This window comes from Pelophylax lessonae (genome assembly GCF_965119305.1).
Source record: "Pelophylax lessonae genome assembly, chromosome: 1".
NCBI lineage: Eukaryota > Metazoa > Chordata > Amphibia > Anura > Ranidae > Pelophylax > Pelophylax lessonae.
This window is the reverse complement of record NC_138768.1, coordinates 232578284-232597734: the sequence shown is the minus strand read 5'-3', so window position 1 is coordinate 232597734 and position 19451 is coordinate 232578284. Positions and strand designations below refer to the sequence as shown.

The 19451-nt window shown below is 43.5% G+C and overlaps 1 protein-coding gene across 1 annotated transcript in view; it reads right to left on the bottom strand.

Annotated features, from left to right (window-relative positions):
• SBNO1 (strawberry notch homolog 1) overlaps positions 1 to 19451 on the bottom strand; it is a 189397-nt gene that overhangs the window by 28427 nt on the left and 141519 nt on the right. The window contains exons 29-30 of the mRNA XM_082243098.1: positions 18510 to 18647; positions 8861 to 8937 (exon numbers count right to left, since the gene is read on the bottom strand). Coding sequence (XP_082099224.1) covers positions 8861 to 8937; positions 18510 to 18647 — 215 coding nt within the window. The remainder of the gene's footprint in view (positions 1 to 8860; positions 8938 to 18509; positions 18648 to 19451) is intronic.

The following is a 19451-nucleotide window of genomic DNA, read 5'->3' as shown; positions in this document are numbered from 1 at the left end:
CAGGAATTACAAGAGGCTGAGAGTGTGGTAATTAAGAGTGACAAGGTAGGGAATGTGGTCTTACTATCGGAGGATATGTATGTAAATTAGGTATACCGCCTTTTAGCAGAAGCTTATACCTATAAAAAAACAAAAAAAAAAAAACTAGAGGGTAACCCCATTCCCAAGCTCATCGCTCTGATGAGAAAACTGAATTTTTGTAAAATCTTACCGTAAAATTCCTTTCGGAGTCCTCCGACAGTCGCCGCCCATTCACACAGTCTTCACTTATGGGGTATTGACTTCATCTCCACAGGAGTTTCTAGGCATAAGACTTGTAAAAGAACAATAAATCTACATAGTCACACCCATGGGGGCTGTCCTACTAGTCCAATACCCCCCTGCAATAGCCAACCCAATTCAGTTTATTGGACTAGTAGGACAGCCCCCATGGGTGTGACTATGTAGATTTATTGTTCTTTTACAAGTCTTATGCCTAGAAACTCCTGTGGAGATGAAGTCAATACCCCATAAGTGAAGACTGTGAATGGGCGGCGACTGTCGGAGGACGTAAGAGAAATTACATTTTGCCTTTGAAGCAAACTTATTTACCAAGAAGGAATTTGGAAATCTTAGGGTGGATGATTTTAATACCCACACCTTTCTATATCATTCCTAAGATACACAAAGATGAGCATAATCCCCTGGGGAGGCCAATTGTATTGGCAGTGAGGATCCTTGGAGAGACTGGGAAAGTACATAGACTCATTAAGTTACTAGTATGCGACTTACCATCCTATGTGAGAGATAATGATGAGGTCTTGAATAGGATTGCGGATATGACTTTCCCAGGGATATGCTTCTTGTGGGAATAGACGTGGAGTCTCTCTACACGTCTATTCCCCATGAATGGGGTATAGCTGCAGTATATCACTTCTTAGAGGCCAAGTTCCCCATGATGGGGACTCAAAATGAATTTATGATTGAGCTCTCAGAGCTGGCAATAAACTTTTTCCAATTTACTGGTATCTATTAACAGACAAGGGGCATGGTAATAGGAGCCCCATGGGCATAATCATATGCATGCCTACATTTAGGCTGGTGGGAGAAGGTTGTATATGCCTTGCTGATATATCTTGGACATGCCAGGGTGTGGTTAAGGTAAAATCGACGATGTATTGATGCCCTGGGATGGTACGATTTATGAACTGAGGCAATTTATGAAGGAACTCTATTTAAACACACGTAATATTCCATCTGACTGAATCCTTTCTATACCTTTATATTCGGTTATCAGAGAGTAAACATACCACTGCTACCTTTAGGGAAAAAAACAGCAGCAAATACTGTCTGCGGGTAGCCATCACCCGAAGTCTCTAGTTAAAGGGATTCCAGTTGGACAGTTCCTTAGGATCAAAAAGGAACTGTTCAAGGGACGTTGACTACCGGCGTGAGGCAGATCTCTATAAAGCAATTCAGGGAAAGGAGTTACTCACATCGGACCCTCAAGAGAGCCAAAAGATTAGCGGGTAGAAGGGTAAGAAAAAAGATCTTTTAACCCCTAAAACAGGGTTTCGCAACCAGGGTTCCGTGGAACCTTAGGGTTCCCTCCTGAGGTTGCAAGGAGTTCCTTGTATAATAGGCAATTTCTGCCTCTCAGATAAGTTTCCAATGACACCATTGTTCCCTTTAGCTACCTGTAAGGGGGTAAATCTTCCCAATGATGACAAGATTAAGGAGCATTCTTCCGACTGTCACGAGTTGTAGATTTTTAATTTTTAGCAGGGGTTCCCCGAGACCAGAAATTTATTTCAATGGATCCTCTGTGTTGAAACGATTGAGAAAGGCTGCCCTAAACCTACCACACTGATAATCCTTAGTGGGGGTCTCAGAAGGCACTACAAAGTATGGAGCACAGTGGAAGGCGGTTGGTAAAGTTCTACGGGATCAATGGCATATCCTGACTCGATCAGGTAGAGTGAGGGCAAAAGTTGGCACAAGACTTGCAATGGTCGCTAAATGGGCTAAGAATTTAAATGGTATCTTGGTACAATCTAAATTTTTGACGACAGTTAATAGTAATTGGCTCACGGATCTCCCCGAACTAAAAGGAATGTTTGCATGTGGTAATTGTAACGTGCAAATATGTGGATAGGACTAATGTTTTCGTTGACTCCAATGGTGTAATGAATTTTGAGATAAAACAATTTATTAACTGTGCCACTAAAAGAGTGCCCCTGTAAGAAGATGTACATTGGAAAAACTAAATGCCAGCTACGTGTGAGATTTGGTGAACATTCAAAAAGTATTAAATTTAAAGAAACGCCTTTCAGTTTACATTTTGAAGCAGTACACAGGGGAAAAAAAATCTATTGGTCTCAGTTTCTTTGCCCTGCATCTTTCTGGCCGTAGGGGTGACTGACACTATTTTGCTTAAAAAGGAAAAGTCCTGGATTTTTAGGCTCTATACCCTGGCCCTTAAAGGGATAAATAATGAAATGAGCCCAACGGTCTTTTTGGAACCCTAATTTAGACTATCCTATTGGATTGGGTGGTCTGCGTTTGTCTATTTGTGTTACCCTCAATGTCTATGTGTGAAGGGACCCATCCAAAAGGAGGAAGAAAAGGAGGATGTGTTCTGCTCCTGCCATTTTCTTTACTTTCCTCTATGCTTTAACTTCTGCCTTTCATCTGTTCTGTCTGGTTGTGTTGTATGGCATTTTGATGTACGCCATTTAGCACTGTGTTACAAATGTACTCCTAGTCTGGAACCTGGTGTGAATGGGTTTATCCGAGAATGAATCAGAGTATGAATCACCATAACACATCACCAATGAAATTTAAGTTTTTATTTTGTACCACTAGATGGCCCCAAGTGGATGTTCTCATCACTAATAGGCAAAAGGTGGGGCTACAGCTATAAATAGATGTGAAGATAGTGCATCCCTACATCCTGAGGAAACGTACATGACGTATGCAAAACATGTTGACGTAAGCAGAGGGCTCTGCATTCCAATGTGCGCTCCACCATGCCAGAGGGGAATGTTGAAGGAGTCTTGGCTAACAGGCACGCAGGCATTACACCATTCATACCTGTTTGGACACAGTCTCTACCCGTTGTTTGAACGCAACCTGGATTTTCAGGGAGGAAGAGGGGATCAACCATATCGGGTGCTGCGGAGTGGTGAGAGCCTCTGGGCACCCTTGTTTCTCCATCCTACCTTATCGTTTATAGACTGCCTTCTCCAATTGAACTGTGTCTCCATGGCGGTGCAGGTGTCCATGAATGAACTCAGCTGACTTAATATTAGGATTTGAGATGTGAAAAGGCTGGCCAGTCTGTATGACATTGGGAGGTGTGTCTCGATCTGCAAACTAAAAGGCTGACTTGTTATTAAGATTAGACAGCAGTGTGGAACTTTGCACCAGCGAATTTGCTATAGCAGACTACCTTCTATAGGAGGTTACGTGCCTGCAAACTCGGGAAAGGCTTTATGCTTTAGACACAGCCTTGACCTATTGCTATTCAAATAATTGGACCTGGCGAACGGTTCATCCTGACTTCCGTAACCAGGTTCCAGTGAATGGGGAGCTCCCCAATTTGGAATCCTTTCCCAGGGTGTTTGGCATTTCAAATGGGTTTATTTGGCTGAGCACTGGTGTAGTGAATGCGAGTGAGTGGGGCCCAGATTGTGCTCTGTGTGAAAACGTTGTCCGCGTGGTTTTAACCATAAAGGGTTTTGGGTTTTTAGATTTGTATTGGTTTTTGACTGGATATTTTTCAATAAAGTATTTTTGTATTCTACACCTGTAGGTATAAAAGTTATATAAAAATCTTTTACTACCACTTTAAGGACCAATGTCAGAATTCAGGCCAGATTAGGTAAAAACAATGAAACTGCTACAATCAAGGGGAGAGTAACGTGTAATTAAAAGCTGCTCCCCAATAGTGCAGGAAACCTAAACTGAATAATGGGAATATACAGTTGTGCTCATAAGTTAACATACCCTGGCAGAATTTATGATTTCTTGGGCATTTTTAAAAGAATACGGATAAACTTTTTTCTCATGGTTAGTGTTTGGCTGAAGCCATTTAACAATCAACTGTTTACGCTTTTTAAATGACAACTACCCAAATGACCCTAATCAAAAGTTTACATACCCCAGTTCTTAATACCGTGTATTGCCCCCTTTAACATCAATGACAGCTTGAAGTCTTGTGGTATTTGTGTATGAGGCTCTTTGCCTTCTCAGATGGTAAAGCTGCCCATTCTCCCTGGTAAAAAGCCTCCAGTTCCTGTAATTTTGTGTACTGTCTTGCATCAACTGCAGGTTTGAGATCTCCCCAGAGTGGCTCAATGATATTGAGGAGACATGTGGCTCAATGATATTGAGATGGCCACTACAGAACCTTCACTTTATTCTGCTGTAGCCAATGACAGGTCGACTTGGCCTTCTATTTAGGATCATTGTCATGTTGGAATGTACGTCCAAGTACGTCCCATGCGCAGCTTCCGGGCTGATGAATGCAAATTTTCCTCCAGTATTTTTTGATAACATACAGCATTCATCTTGCCATCAATTCTGACCAAATTTCCTGTGCCTTTGTAGCTCCCACATCCCCAAAACATCAGCGATCGACCACCGTGTTTCACAATAGGAATGGTGTACCTTTCATCATAGGCCTTGTTGACTCCTCTCCAAATGTAGCGTTTATGGTTGTGGTCAAAAAGCTTGATTATGGTCTCATCACTCCAAATGACTTTGTGCCAGAAGGTTTGAGGCTTGTCTCTGTGCTGTTTGGCTTATTGTAAGCGGGATACTTTTGGCATTTGCGTAGTAATGGCTTTCTTCTGGCAACTCGACCATGCATCTCATCTTTCGTCAAGTGCCTCCTTATAGTGCATCTTGAAACAGCCACACCAAATGTTTTCAGAGTCCTGTATTTCACCTGAAGTTATTTGTGGGTTTTTCTTTGCATCCCAAATGATTTTCCTGGCAGTTGTGGCTGAAATTTTAGTTGGTCTACCTTACCATGGTTTGGTTTCAACAGAATCCCTTTTTTTCCACTTCTTGATTAGAGTTTGAAAACTGCAGATTGACATTCTCAATTCCTTTTTCCGCAGATCCTTATACAATTCTTTTCTTTCCCCATGACCTAAAATCCAGAAACGTCAGTGCAGCACTGGATGAAAGATGCAAGGGTGTGTTAGGAGTCCAGAAACTCACTGACCTTTTATACACACGTTTATTACAAGCAAACAGTTCAAAAGGTGAGGATGGTTACCTTTAATAGCCATTCAAACCCCTTTGTCTCAACTTGTGTGCATGTTATCAGGCCAAAATCACCGGGGTATGTAAACGTTTGATCAGGGTCATTTGGGTAGTTTCTGTCGTAATTATGATTTAAAAAGAGTAAACAGTTGATTGATAATACAAGGCAATTTTTATATTGTTATATTGTTTTATTGTTTTATGATTTTAATTGGTGTATGTTACTTAATTAGCAGAGTATGTTCCACCGCTGTATTGCAAAACAGCGGAATGGAATATCGTGCTTTAGATTACCTTTTTTATGTATACATTCAGTTCTTTAAGACCCAGCTTCCGGTCGCTGCAAGTCCTATTCAGCCTACAATTCAGCCGTTGATAGGCTCAGGAGAACGGTGACATCCCCGGCCTTTAACCCAGATGTTTACCTTCTTCAAAGACAGGAAGTCTCCTAAGCAGACCCGAGTGTGAAGTCACTTCCTGTGTGCACTGGGGAAGACTGACATCCCCGGCCTTTGACCCGGATGTTTATCCCCTTCAGAGACAGGAAGTCTCCTAGGCAGACCCGGGTGTGAGGTCACTTCCTGTGTGCACTGGGAAAGACATACATTGCAGACACCGGAAGTTCGGCGTACATCAGGATATTTAAGGGCGGATGATGGCGGTGCTGGCTTACTCCTATTTCCGTAGACGACTGTTTAGTGGAAACGCGTCACAGAGGAGCGCCGCATCGTCATTGCAAGTTGCCGAGGACCGCACTGCAGGCGGCCACGGCCTCTCCAATATCGGTTTCCTGTGTCCATTAGTTAACATCTAACTAAGTGCACTGGATACTTTTGTTTTAATAAATTGTCAAAGGTACTGCGCTATGGTCTGATTCTGTTTCTGTGAGATACACGTGGAAGCCCTCATCTGTGCGGAGAGTAACACCCAGAACAAGAGTGGACCGGGATTGGGTTGAGACACCGAAAGATCAGTGAGACAGTCGTCTTTTGGTTTGAGCGATCCGGTAAGAGGCCACACTTACTATCTGATTATTTCACGGTGACCTCCCTGAATTCCCAAGACACTACTGGGTTGATTATCCGTCCTTAACCTCTTTTCTCTATGGTAAGGGGCTAATCCCCACAAAGGTGGTGGAACCCATCTGCACCCCACGGATCTAGAGGAACCCACAGAGTGGATTTTACTTTAGCCTGTGAGGGGACGATTGGGACTTTATGCACTTTTATATGTATATGGACTATACACTGAGGTGGCAACCATTGAAATATTGGACACTTTTTCTTTGAATTACTTGTGCACTTTGTTGGTTTATGTTGGTATCACATTATCCATTCATCATCACCTATTCACCATAACACACCCAAGTATATGCACCAGGGTGCATAGTATTTACTGTACACCCGTTCAAGTGCACATCAATTTTGGAAACACATCACAGGTATATGGGGGACACTCATAGTGTCACACCTTTTCCTGATTTGTGACACCAGTGAATTTTAGCGCACCTGATTTCTTTTCTACACAGTTGATTGATAAATGCCTTCAGCCAAACCCTAACCATGAGTGAAAAAAGTTTGTGTTATTCATATTCTCGTAAAAATTAACAAGAAATAAAATTCTGCCAGGGTATGTAAACTTATGGGCACAACTGTATGTGGGGGTGCTAGTAATGGGCTAATACTTAAAAAGGTAACATTACCCTAAATACACTATGGTGCAAAACAAGTGGCAAATCATAAACCGTGAAATACAATGTGCTAGGACTATAAATACTAACTCAATTGTGCAATACAATGGAAATGTACAAAACGTGAAATGTCATTTAAAAACTATTCATTTCTTCTAGGTTAAGTCTTCGATACGGTAAATTGTTAGAGATCACCACCAGCTTGGCATATATTCAAAATTGGCTGTCCTTTCTCTTACTTAAGGCCCCTTTCACACTGGTGCGACTTTAAAGTCGCACGATTTTACAGCGACTTTGTTGCCGCGATTTTGAGTGGGCTTATAATGTCTTTTCCTCAAAACGCATCAAAATCATGCCAAAAGTAGTTCAGGGACTACTTTGAAGTCGGTGCGACCTCAAGTCGCACAGATATGAATGGGCTCATTGGAAATAATGGAGAACGACTTGTCATGCAATTTTGCAGTCCCAAATCGCATGACAAGTCGCATAAATGTGAAAGGGGCCTTAATGTGGTGTTCTGGTTGGGAGGAGAGATTGTTGACATACCATGGAGAGATGCCAAACAGGACTCAAGAGGGTCATGGTTCTATGGTAATTGGACATGCAACTGAGCACTTCTGGGTGATTTTGAATATATTCCAAGCTGGTGATGGTCTCCCACAATTTACCATATTGGAGACTTAACATAGAAGAAATTCAGAATTTTTTTTTTTTTTTTAAAAGAACATTTTGAGTTTTGCACATTTCCATTGTATTGCACAATTGATTTAGTATTTATAGTCATTGCACATTGTATTGTATTTCACGGTTTAGGATTTGGCACTTATGTTCTTTTGCACCACAATGAATTCAAGTTAATAGTTAAGTATTAGGCCATTATTAGGGCCCCCTCACATATATAACCATTAACAAAGGGGAAATGCAGAAGATCCTCCTATTGATCCAGACAAGAGAAAATTCACCACCATGGTGAAACTTCTAGCCAATGAAATAAATGCACCCAAACCAGTGAGACTGGAGTCAGCCAAAACAATCCACATCCAATAGGTAGTTTAACACCCTACCCAACAGCCCTGCAAGAGAGACCAATGACGATAACTTTACAGGTAGTCTTAGGTTTTAGAGGAAGGCCCCTTTTAGGGATACCAAACACCCCTAGAACCACTAGGAAAGCATAGGCTGGGTTCACCAATGGCAGCAGGACTACATTCTACACGTCTTTGAAAAGATAGCATGTGCTTATAGCACTCCAAATGAATTACAGTAGTGCTCAATCCCTTGGCCCTTACCATAGTTTAACAGAGAGAGCTCCCAACCAGCTTCAATCACTAGCCAATTTTCAGAGACAGGGCCACATCAGAGGCTGAGCCACAGTCTCCACCTAGAAAACTCTGCGGCTAACCAACCCAGAAAACTCATCTTGAAGACTGGTCTAATGCAGAGCCCAATGGTCCAAGGTCACATTCTAGGCTGGCATGTCCAGTCAAGCAGGGGGGGGGGGGGGGGGGTCATGTACAGCCCCCAAAGCTGTGGCTGACAATACTTTAATATGGAACACGACTATCAACTCAATGAGCGATGAAGAACAGAATCTTGACAAAAGTTACCAAAAAGTGATGTATAACAAAACATGAATTAAAGTCATCAAGGAATAAAGTACAGTTAGATGTTTCATCAGTAGAGCTTAAGAAATGGAGATCAACCTTTCTAGGGACACTAGCAAAAAACTGAGGCATGCTGGGTTGAGTATCGGTTATACAGGGGCTGGCTTATAACTGTTTGCCAGTGTCCAAAATTCCTGAAGGTGGCACTATACCCCTGGGTTTTTCTGAATTCCTCTGTCTTCCCAAAAGGACAATCAAGAAACATATTTCCGAATTGACAGCCATACTATATTGGTGTACTGAGGATACTCACCAATAAGCATGTGTACATATATCAGCAGAAGACGTATACTGTTCTTTCCAGTGAGCATAAGCATCATCAGAGGGTACCTGGAAAGGAAAACAATTACCTTTACTACCTACATAAAATAAAAATAAACACAAAACAGTTTATCAATGCTTTATCTCCTAAGCAAGATGATTTGTTGCATATTAAAATTCCATATTAAAATCCAATATTACCTAACAAAAATATCACATGGACTATCTAGCAGTCTAAAATTTGCAGAAGTGAAGTCCCGTTAATGCTTTCTACACCATGCCCCACTAAATGTTAAAGCACAGCTGAACGCTCTGCATTACTCTTATGCAGACAGGTGGCATAAACAGTAACAAAATATGCAGCTTTTTCTTTTGTAGTTACTTAGTGCTGCATCAAGGGTCAAAACATGTGCTGGCAATACCCTGAAGAGTCAAAGTGCTGCAAATAATAGTGCTCTAGCTTCCTGAGCAGCACGGTTGATTGGGTAAGGGCCACAAGTCACATAAAAGTGATCAGTTGGATCTACAGCCACCCAGATCACTTCTATAAAAGCCAGGCACTGAGTGAGCAAAACTGTAAATGCTCCCAGCTGCTACTGCAGCCATGAGCTTGTTTAACCTGTTCACTCATCCAAAGAGCTGAAGATGTTAAGGCAGTGTGTATATAAAACAAGGATAGACTAATCACACCAGTTTTCATTGAATGTTAACCACTGAATTGGATGTGCAAATTTATAAAGTTGGTCAGGTGCATCACAATCTCCATGCCCCACCAAAACCCAAGATCACAGCAAATGTTTGAATATTTAAAGTGTTTTTTTTCCTCTGAGCCGTACTGTGTGCCTTTGTGCTGAAGCTTTGTTTGTTATAATAATAGTCGTCTGATGTTCAGGCTATTTTGAATGTCTGTCTGATTTTTGTCATTATACGGTTTATAACACAATAAAAATGGATTTTTGTAAAATCTTACCGTAAAATCCTTTTCTCTTAGCTCATCGACAGACGTAGTCCTCGGTGATACACCACCTTCGGGTTATGTTACCTCCGCAGGAGCAGGACTAGACAGGAAATTAAAAAGCTCTGGCCACACCCTAGGGGCAGTCCCAGAGGGTATATCCTCTCTCTCTCTGCCTCAGCAAATCAGTTATGTGAAAAAGAAGTGCTTAGAGAATTTAACCCAACCCAACTCCAAAACAGAGGGGCGGGGACTACGTCTGTCGATGAGCTAAGAGAAAAGGATTTTACGGTAAGATTTTACAAAAATCCATTTTTCTCTAGCGCTCATCGACAGACGTAGTCCTCGGTGATACACCACCTTCGGGACGTCCCAGAGCAGTATCACAACTGAGGGGTGGGAAAATGGAAATCAAATCCCAATCTAGAAGGCCCAACCGGTGCCAACTAGAAGTTTACAATGCTCATCCTTAATGATGAGACTCAACAAAAAAAATTTTCAAACAGAAAAAAACCCTCGAGGTAGACCACCGGTCTCCTCAAATTGCGGCCTGCAAAACCTTGCGGCCAAATGAGGCATCTGCCGATGCCGTCACATCAATTTTATAGAATTTAGTAAAGGTATGTACCGACGACCAAGTGGCCGCCTTACATACCTGGACCACTGACGCCTGATGGCGAAAGGCCCAGGAAGTACTGAGCGCTCGAGTGGAGTGCGCCCTAACAGGGAACGGAGGACTCTGACCCTTAATAGAATAAGCCTGTACCACCGTTTGTCTAATCCATTTGGCAATGGTCGCGGCAGATGCAGGCAAACCCTTTCTGGGGCCATCCGTGATCACAAAAAGTGAATCCGTCTTACGGAATGATTCCGTAGCTTTCAGGTATACCCTGATTGCCCGAACCACATCCAAGGAATGCAACGCATGTTCCCGATGATGCTTGGGCTGAGGACACAAGGAAGGTAGTACAATATCTTCATTCAGATGAAAATCTGAAACCACCTTAGGAAGAAAAGATGGCTTAGGATGAAGTACTACCTTATCCCTATGAATCACTAGGTATGGGGACTGGCATGATAATGCAGCCAGTTCTGACACCCTGCGAGCAGAAGTAATAGCCACCAAGAAGACCACCTTCTGGGATAAAGTAAGCAAGGGAATCTCCCTGATGTTTTCAAAGGGAGGTTTCTGTAGAACCGACAAAACCAAATTAAGATCCCAGGGCGGTAAGGGCGCGCGGACTGGAGGAGCCAGGTGCCGCACCCCCTGGATGAAATTCCGCACCAAGGATTTGGTAGCTAAAGGTTTCTGAAAGAAGATTGCTAATGCTGAAACTTGACCCTTGATGGTGCTCAAGGCTAGCTTCTGCTCAACCCCTTGTTGCAAAAAGGCCAATATTCGAGACACCGAATAGGTACGTGGAGGAAATCCTAAAGATTCGCACCACGCAATGTAAGTCTTCCATGTGTGATAATAGACTTTGCTGGAAGTCGCTTTCCTTGCTTTAATAAGGGTAGGAATGACTGAAGTAGACAAACCTCTGTCCTTCAGTACTTGGGTCTCAATGGCCAGGCCATTAAAACCAGCGACTGTAAAGCACGAAGGTAAATAGGTCCTTGAGACTACAGACACTCCCTGAGACGAAGTTCCCACGGAACGTCTGCGACTAACATGTCCAAGTCGGCCAGGCCGGCTTAAAGAGGCCAGCCTAGAATTTCTAGGACCACTGGCGCTGATTGGATCTGAACCAGGCGTCCCTAGAGCTATCTGGCCCCGACCATCCAAGAAAGTCTGGTCGTTTTCTGTTCCCACACATTTATCAGATACCTGATAGTTATCAGGAAAGGTGATCTTTTCTGGTTGAACCTCAGGGACCGAAGTCACCCGACTAGAGGCTACTTGGCCTATCTGGTCAATCAGATCCGATTCCTGTGAGGTATCGGGACTAATCTTAGGAAAAGGTAAAGGAAAAGATCTATACAGGGAACGGTAACTACCGCTTCCTGTACTTAAATGTTGGAAGGGAAGAATCGCACCGGTAGTAGTGGTTGATGCTCGATCTAATGTCCTGAATACCGGTGAAAACGTCCCCCCACCCTGAAATCGGGTGGGGGCGCACCTTCAGGCTGTGTACTCCTTTACTTCGGGTTTGGCTGGGTTGGTCCTCTGCTTGTCCGACCAGCCCTTCTTGAATCCTCCTGGAGGAGTCTTGCCTTTCCCGGGAGTACCAGCCGGGCGCCCTTTATGGGCGGTAAAGAAAGGTCCTCGCTTGTTGCGAGGTCCCTTAGCTTTTGCAGCCTGTGGCAAAAAAGTACTCTTGCCCCCGGTGGCATCCTTAATGATTTCATCTAGGTTGGCTCCAAATAGACGATTCCCCTGAAAAGGGAGATTGGTCAAAGTCTTTTTGGAACCTAGGTCAGCTGACCAGCATTTTAACCACAGCACACGTCTGAGGATCACTGCTAACTTAGATGCATGCCCTAACAAGGGAGTAGTGTCCAAGGCTGCGTCACATATAAACCGTAGCCCTTGTATGATCTGTTCTATCAAATCAGATGTCTCCTGGGGAATATCTTTTCCCCTAAGATCTTGGCGTACCATTTTCGCCCATTCCGTAAGTGTCTGGGAAACTAGACCAATAACAATTACTGGTCTAAATGCTGACCCTATCAGAGAAAAGATAGTGCGGGACTCCGCTTCTATCTTTCGATCCACCGGATCCTTAAAGGACGAAGTGTCCTCCACTGGAATAACTGTGGCTTTATTCAGCCTGGAAATAGGCGGATCCACGACTGGTGGTACCGTCCATTTCTTAATGATGGATTCCTCAAACGGATAGCGTCTAGCAATACGCTTGGAAATAGTAAAGGTACGTTTAGAATGCTCCCATTCTCCTTTAATCTGATTACCAAAACATTTAGGTACAGGAAAAGCCTTCGCCGTCTTGATGGGCTTATTAGTCCCAAAAGGCCTCTCTGTTTCAGTTGCCTCTGCCGGTAAAGCCTCAAGTTTTAAGGTTTCTTGCACTGCCACAACTAGTGCGTCCACCAATGCTTCTTCCTGAATTATAGCAGGAGAAGAAGCGTCCTCCTCACTGTCTGAGGGGGCTTTACCTGGGATAACAGCCCTTGCAGAGGAACCTGCAACTGCAGTGACCATCTCTGAATCTGAGTCAGAGGTGTCAGATAGTATAGGGGTAGGCGGGGGTCGCTTCCTTGACCCCCGTCCCTGACAGGCCGCCTCCACCCGAGCCACCATAGACTCCAAAATTGCTGTAAATGACTATACTCTGTGCACCGGCGGGTCCCGAGGCCCCCTCGAGGGAAACAGGTGGGGGAATATGTGTGGCAGGGTCCATAATAACTCCAGTTACTTCCTGGATGATATAATTCAAAAGTAAAGAAAAAACTTTTTTTTTTTTTTTTTTTTTTTTGACCCTCAGCGCCACAAAAAAAAAAACCCCTTAGTGTTACCTGCTAGGGATCCCTATCGATCGAGAGAGAGAGAGATAGACCCCCAGGCTCACCACTTGATGTTCAGAGTTAAACTGCAACAGCTTACAGCGCTGTCTTAGACAAACAGGAAGTCTTTTGGCTGGCTGCCCAGGAAGAAAGGAGGCGGCTCCGCCCCTCTGCACGCCTTCCGGCGCCTCCCCCAAGCTCCACGAGGTGTAGAATCACCTCAAACATGGCCGCCCCCATGCTGGAGACACGAGGCTACGCCAAAATGGCGGCTCGTGCGATCCAGCAAAAAAAATGGCGGCGGCCTGTGCTGACTAGCGGTGTGCTGCAGGCACACAACACTCTCTCTGCATGGGGATATGGCGTGGTTGGCGGTACCGGCCCTGGCGGACCGCATGGCCGTTCGGGAGGCCTGCTATTAGCTGGAGATCTGATTTGGAAGGCAGTCTACATGTCCATGGCTTCTGACTGGTAGGTAGCTTATACTTAACCCATAAGATTCCCAGAATGCCACAGATTACATCTTTAAAACATGTATACAATAGATTGTTAGCTCCCAAACCAAGCCTCCTGGCTTTTTGCACACATAAAATCACACTCAAAGTAGGAGGATTTGTGACATGTTATAGGATAGAAAGAACTCTTTCTTACCATACAGAGAGGGGCCCGCGTTCACCACAAAACCCGTCAGGGAAAAAAGGGGGAACATACTACTCACCATACCGGAACCAGGCGGGCACCAACTCCTGACAGTACCCCTCTCCACCGGGGCGGGAGGGCTGTCGACCGATACGGACGCCGTGACTCATGGTCTTTGGCGTTTCAGCGAGACGTTTAACTCGCGGGTTCAGTCCTTTTAATGGGACTTTGTCGCGGCCGACCCAGCGCGGAGCTATGGCCTGCACGCGCTCGTAGGCTGAACTGGGGTGACCACCGGATCTCAACATCCAGCCCGTCGCCCAGTTCAGCTTTCTTGCTTGAAGATCTCACAGGAACACTGGAGAAAAAAAGCTGTCCAAAAATCCTTTTAGAAAAAAATTCTTGCCAGGACCTGAGATCCCAGCAAGGTATCTAGGTCCTTACTCCTAACTAGACAGAAAATAACTGATTTGCTGAGGCAGAGAGAGAGAGGATATACCCTCTGGGACTGCCCCTAGGGTGTGGCCAGAGCTTTTTAATTTCCTGTCTAGTCCTGCTCCTGCGGAGGTAACATAACCCGAAGGTGGTGTATCACCGAGGACTACGTCTGTCGATGAGCGCTAGAGAAAAAGCATTTCATACTCGTAATATGTGCCTGTTGTACTGTGTACTTTTATGAAAAAGTATCCTGTTCTCGTATTGCTTCCTGTATGTGAAATTGCTGGTGTTTCTGCAAGTTCCTCTAATTTACTGTTAAAAAACTGCCAATGCTAAGCAGGATAACACACTGTGGTCAGTTCTCTAGCTGTGCTGGCAACTCAGCCTGCTCTCCACCACCTGCACAGCTATTCACTGAGAAGCTCAGTGTGCTGCTGTCTCCTCCCCCCAGATGTTATGCAGCTGAGAGCACAGGGAGCAGGGGGATCACTTATAAAAATGGGTGGGGGGGGGGGGATTTATAATTTATTTATTTTTAATCATCTATACACAAAGGTTTTGGCTTTTGTTCCAATTTTAAACACTGAATGGGCTGTTTTACAAAGTGATTGTTTACAATCACTTTTAAAAACTACAAAACTGCAACTCATTTTTGGCTATGCTACATAGCTTCACAAAAACATTCTGCAGATCATCATTTGATTAAGGTAATTTGCATATGTAGCCAGTGATATAGCCTTAAGCCTATATAATCCACAAAACCTCCATACAGTCAATACTACAACAGATCAGACAAATACAAAACTGACTGAGAGTAACATTTCTGTGTAATGTGTTACAGACCAGTCTAATACACAAAAGAAACGTCCCAGGTCCTGGGTATAGGACCATTGCTATAAGCATGACTGCACGCATACATCAGAAGAACTTAGCAATTCATGCAGCACTGCAGCCCTTATTACATAGGTTGTCAATGCTGATCAGGTTCTGAAAGTCTCTGGCTACAAAAATTACTGATCTAGAACTACGGGTGCACCGATACAGATACCTGGCATTGTGTATCTGCCGATACCGATCCAGAACTACACACATACACAATATGCATGCGGCTGCAGTACAGAGCGAAGCCGCTGCATCATGTGTATGGTTCCTCCACTCACAGGCAGAGTGCATCTGATATCACTCCGCCTGTGAGCCAGACCTATACAGGAAGTAGCGGCTCCCATATTACTACTACACCAAGCAAGGGACGCCTGAGCCGGGACTCAGAAAAACCAGATCGGGGGCTCCGTGCAAGTAAGGGACGGCTGAGCCGGGACTCAGCAAAACCGGATCGGCCCGTGGATCGGTTAATTTTACCAATCCCACGATCCAGCTATTGTGGCAGTATTGGCGCCGATATCCAATCCTAATATCAGGTCGGTGCATCCCCATCTAGAACAAGCATGAGCAAAGTTAGAACGTGTCTGCATATTTGTTTCAGGACAGTCAATGTCAAGTAAAGTGTTGAAGCCAATGAACCAGCATGAGTTACAGTTGTCAGGAAAGGTAAATAATGTCAGGCACCATATTTCTTAGTACAGGTTTCCTTTAATCTTTGAGAAAAAAAAAAAAAAATCAAACAGCAAGTCATGCTGTAACCCTTTATGATCAACTTAAAGTGACTTACCTGTAAATTCCATATGTTGAAGTACAGTGCACAGGCAAACTATACATACACCATGGGTTATAGGCAAGGTGACTGGAAACTGAAAAGCTTTGGAGGACACACCCCCTGGGCACCTCCCCCTTATAGCACTACTCCGCTCCACAAATCCAGTTTTGTAGTAGGCAATGGAGCATAACCTAACGAATGGAAGAAAAGGATGGCCTGTACTGTACGCCAAGATATGAAGTTACAGGCAAGTCAATATTCCTCATCCTAAACTCACAGTACAGCATTCTTACACCCTGGGATCCTCCCAAGCAAATGAAAAGGAGTGCGCAACAATGAGGCAAACAGAACTGTGCTAGTAGGTACAACAAATAGGGTCAGAAGACTTCTGACCTGCTGCTAAACCATGCGGTCAAAAACTGTTTTAGCAGAAGATTGGCTGTGCATCTGGTAAACTTTTGAAAAAGTGTAAAACAGAAGACCAAGTGGCGGTCTTGCACAACTAGAGTACAAAAGCTTGGTGCCAAAAATACCAGGAAACGCCAACGAACCTGGTGTAATGGAAACGTAAAAATCGCTTTAAGATTTCGATTTGAAAATGCAGGCTCTTGCAATCAGATTTCATATCCATCGTACAAAAGGTAAAGTTTGTAGCAGAGTGCCCCTTTGAGAGGTCCAAGAACAGGAGAAACCACAAATCCATCCGTCTGAATGAAGCAGTAGCCTTGAGGTATTTACACTCTAAAGCGCAATCTATTGCCAGACAATGTAAAAAGATTTTCTTTGCATGCTTAGGAGCAGGGGATAGATGTGGAGGACAATGTCCTCAATGAGGTGGAATACCAGGATGTGCGGGAGAAAGGATGGTCTTGGACATAAGCCAACCTTGTCATTGTAAAGTAAGAGGAAAAGCTCTTTATAGGAAAGGGCTGCCAGTTCAGAAACCCATCTGGCAGATGGAATAGCGACGAAAAGGCTACTGTGCATGAGAGGTTTAAAAGGGTGGTTTCTGCAGGGCAAAGGTAATCAAGCTGGGATCTCAATGAAGCATGGGGGATTTAATATAAGGTACATCTTGAAGAAAGGTTCTTACAAAGGAAAGCGAAGCCAAGAGGCCTTTGAAAAAGACTAGATAGAAGTCGAAGAAGCTAAAAAACTGGACCTTTAGTTGTATTTAGGCCTAAAACGTCCACAAATTAAGACTGGACCAACCACACACACAGGTGTCCCAAGCCTTGTGAACCCTTTTTGGGCTCTATATAAAAGTCTGTTAGCGTGAGCCTCATATAGCAAAATGGCGCTAGTTACAGAGCAATGTCCATTTTACGAGGGGCCTCACATGACATTATTCCACAAGACAACCTGACCGCTTGGACCTGCTGGTTGTTTGTAACAGATGCTGTGTAATCCTTTCAATATTGTAAGTGTGATTTTATCATTTTATTAAAAGTTTGGTGAAATACGTACAACACTATGTTGATTTTCGTCAGTACTTTAACTTCCTCCATGTAGTCTATTTTGGCTTATTTGATCCTTTTGGGAGCACTCTTTGGTGGTATACGTCATTCTGTCACAGCAAATAAAGTGGGACTATTGAAGTTTAGAAAATCAACACCCCCACACGATTTGCTAATTTTATATGGACTTTATTTGCACAGTTATGTCAATTTAGGATGAGTTCATATGCTTAATGCACTTTTATTGTGTCTCTTATGTGACAAAATAATACCTAGCACAAGGATAACACACTTTATTGTTTGGTTGAAGCTGAAATTACACTTTGTAGAGCTTGGTGAGGAGAGCTCTGAGAGCTGATTGGAGGGAAGAGAAACCCCATCACACAGCACACAGGGACAGAACTGAGCTGGAGATACCTTCCATCACCCTTTTTCTTTTGGTGTTTTAAAGGACTGGGTTCCATAGCGAAGGACTATGGTCATGTACGTGCATAACACCCTGCGGATAACACCATGACGCACTAAGTGCCAAGGAGAGTGCTTATGCTGGACCCAGTGCCCACAGCAACACTACAGGCTGTCCCCACAGTGTAGAGTTTGGGTACGACTCCAAGGTTGTGCTGATCTGGATACACTGCTACTATGCTGGTATTAGAAGACAGCGAGGGTTTGATTGCAGGAACATAAAATAAGATAAATGAAACCAGTTAAGGCGCAGGAGAAAAACACCCAATTACCATCAGACACTAGCGAAAAAATTAAGACTCAAGCAGTGGGGTAGGGATTATAGAGGAGGCGCCCAAGGGGTAAGCCTCCTTTAGCTTTGCCAGTATCCAATCACCTGAAAGTTCACCAGCTATAATCCATATACTCTGCCTGTTACCTGTACTGTACATTTAAGATAACAGTTCTAACTTTTAATATGTCACAGCACACATTTTTTCCCCAATTGGTGTGTTTATCAAACATTTTAAAAATACATGAAAAGTATTGAAATATTTGATAACGAAAGAAAAACACTCAAGCACATTGTTACCTTCTTGTATTTCTTTTTCAAGTCTGATAAGGTTTCTAGTTTCAGCTGCTTTCCAGTATTGGGTCTGTACACAAGGAAAAGTTTCTTTTTCGGGTTGATCTCTTTAACTAAAATTGCGGTTTTCTTGTTGTTTCTTATCTAAAAGAGAAAAACAAATCTGAAATGCAATTGCAAAAGGAAATATAAATAATTCTTAAAATAACCAAGTCTCAATCTATAACTATGCAACACCCTACCATCCTACGTAGTATTAAAGCAGCCCTGTTATGAGAGAAACAGGGTGGCCATCGTTACCGATTAATGATCGTGGTCTTGTCAAGCTGTCATATTATATCCTCAGACTTCAAGACTAAGGCACAGACCAAGAACAAACATGCAGACAAGGATTATCCTAAACAGTGTCAGAGCCAGCAGGTTAACCAGACAACTAGCAAGGTGGGATGTGGCAGTCCCTTTTTTTTCTATTAAAACGGGTTTTAAAACACCAGCATTGACCGTAGCAAGCGAAGCCCTTCTGGAGTTTTGTTGCATATGTGCACTAAGTATAGGGGAAGTAGGATCAAGTTTTTTTTTTTTTTTGAAACTATACACCTTTTAGCCTCCATCACTGTTTGGAATGCAACCATACCCACATGCTGCATTGAGACTTTTTTTATGAAGGGGATATGCAAAAAAAACAAAAAAAACAAACAAAAAAGGGATTTTTGTACTTGCCGTAAAATCCATTTCTCTGAGTTAATCAACGGACACAGCGCTCCATAAAATCATAACTACTAGGTTATATTGCCTCCTCCAAGAGTAGGACTAGGCAGAACAAAAACATCTGGCTATGCCCATGGGCCATCCTCAGCTTGGTATATAACCCCCCCCCTCTGCTCTAGGAAATCAGTTTAGTAGCAAGCAGTATTAGAAGTACCAGAACTCCATAGGAGTGGGTGCTGT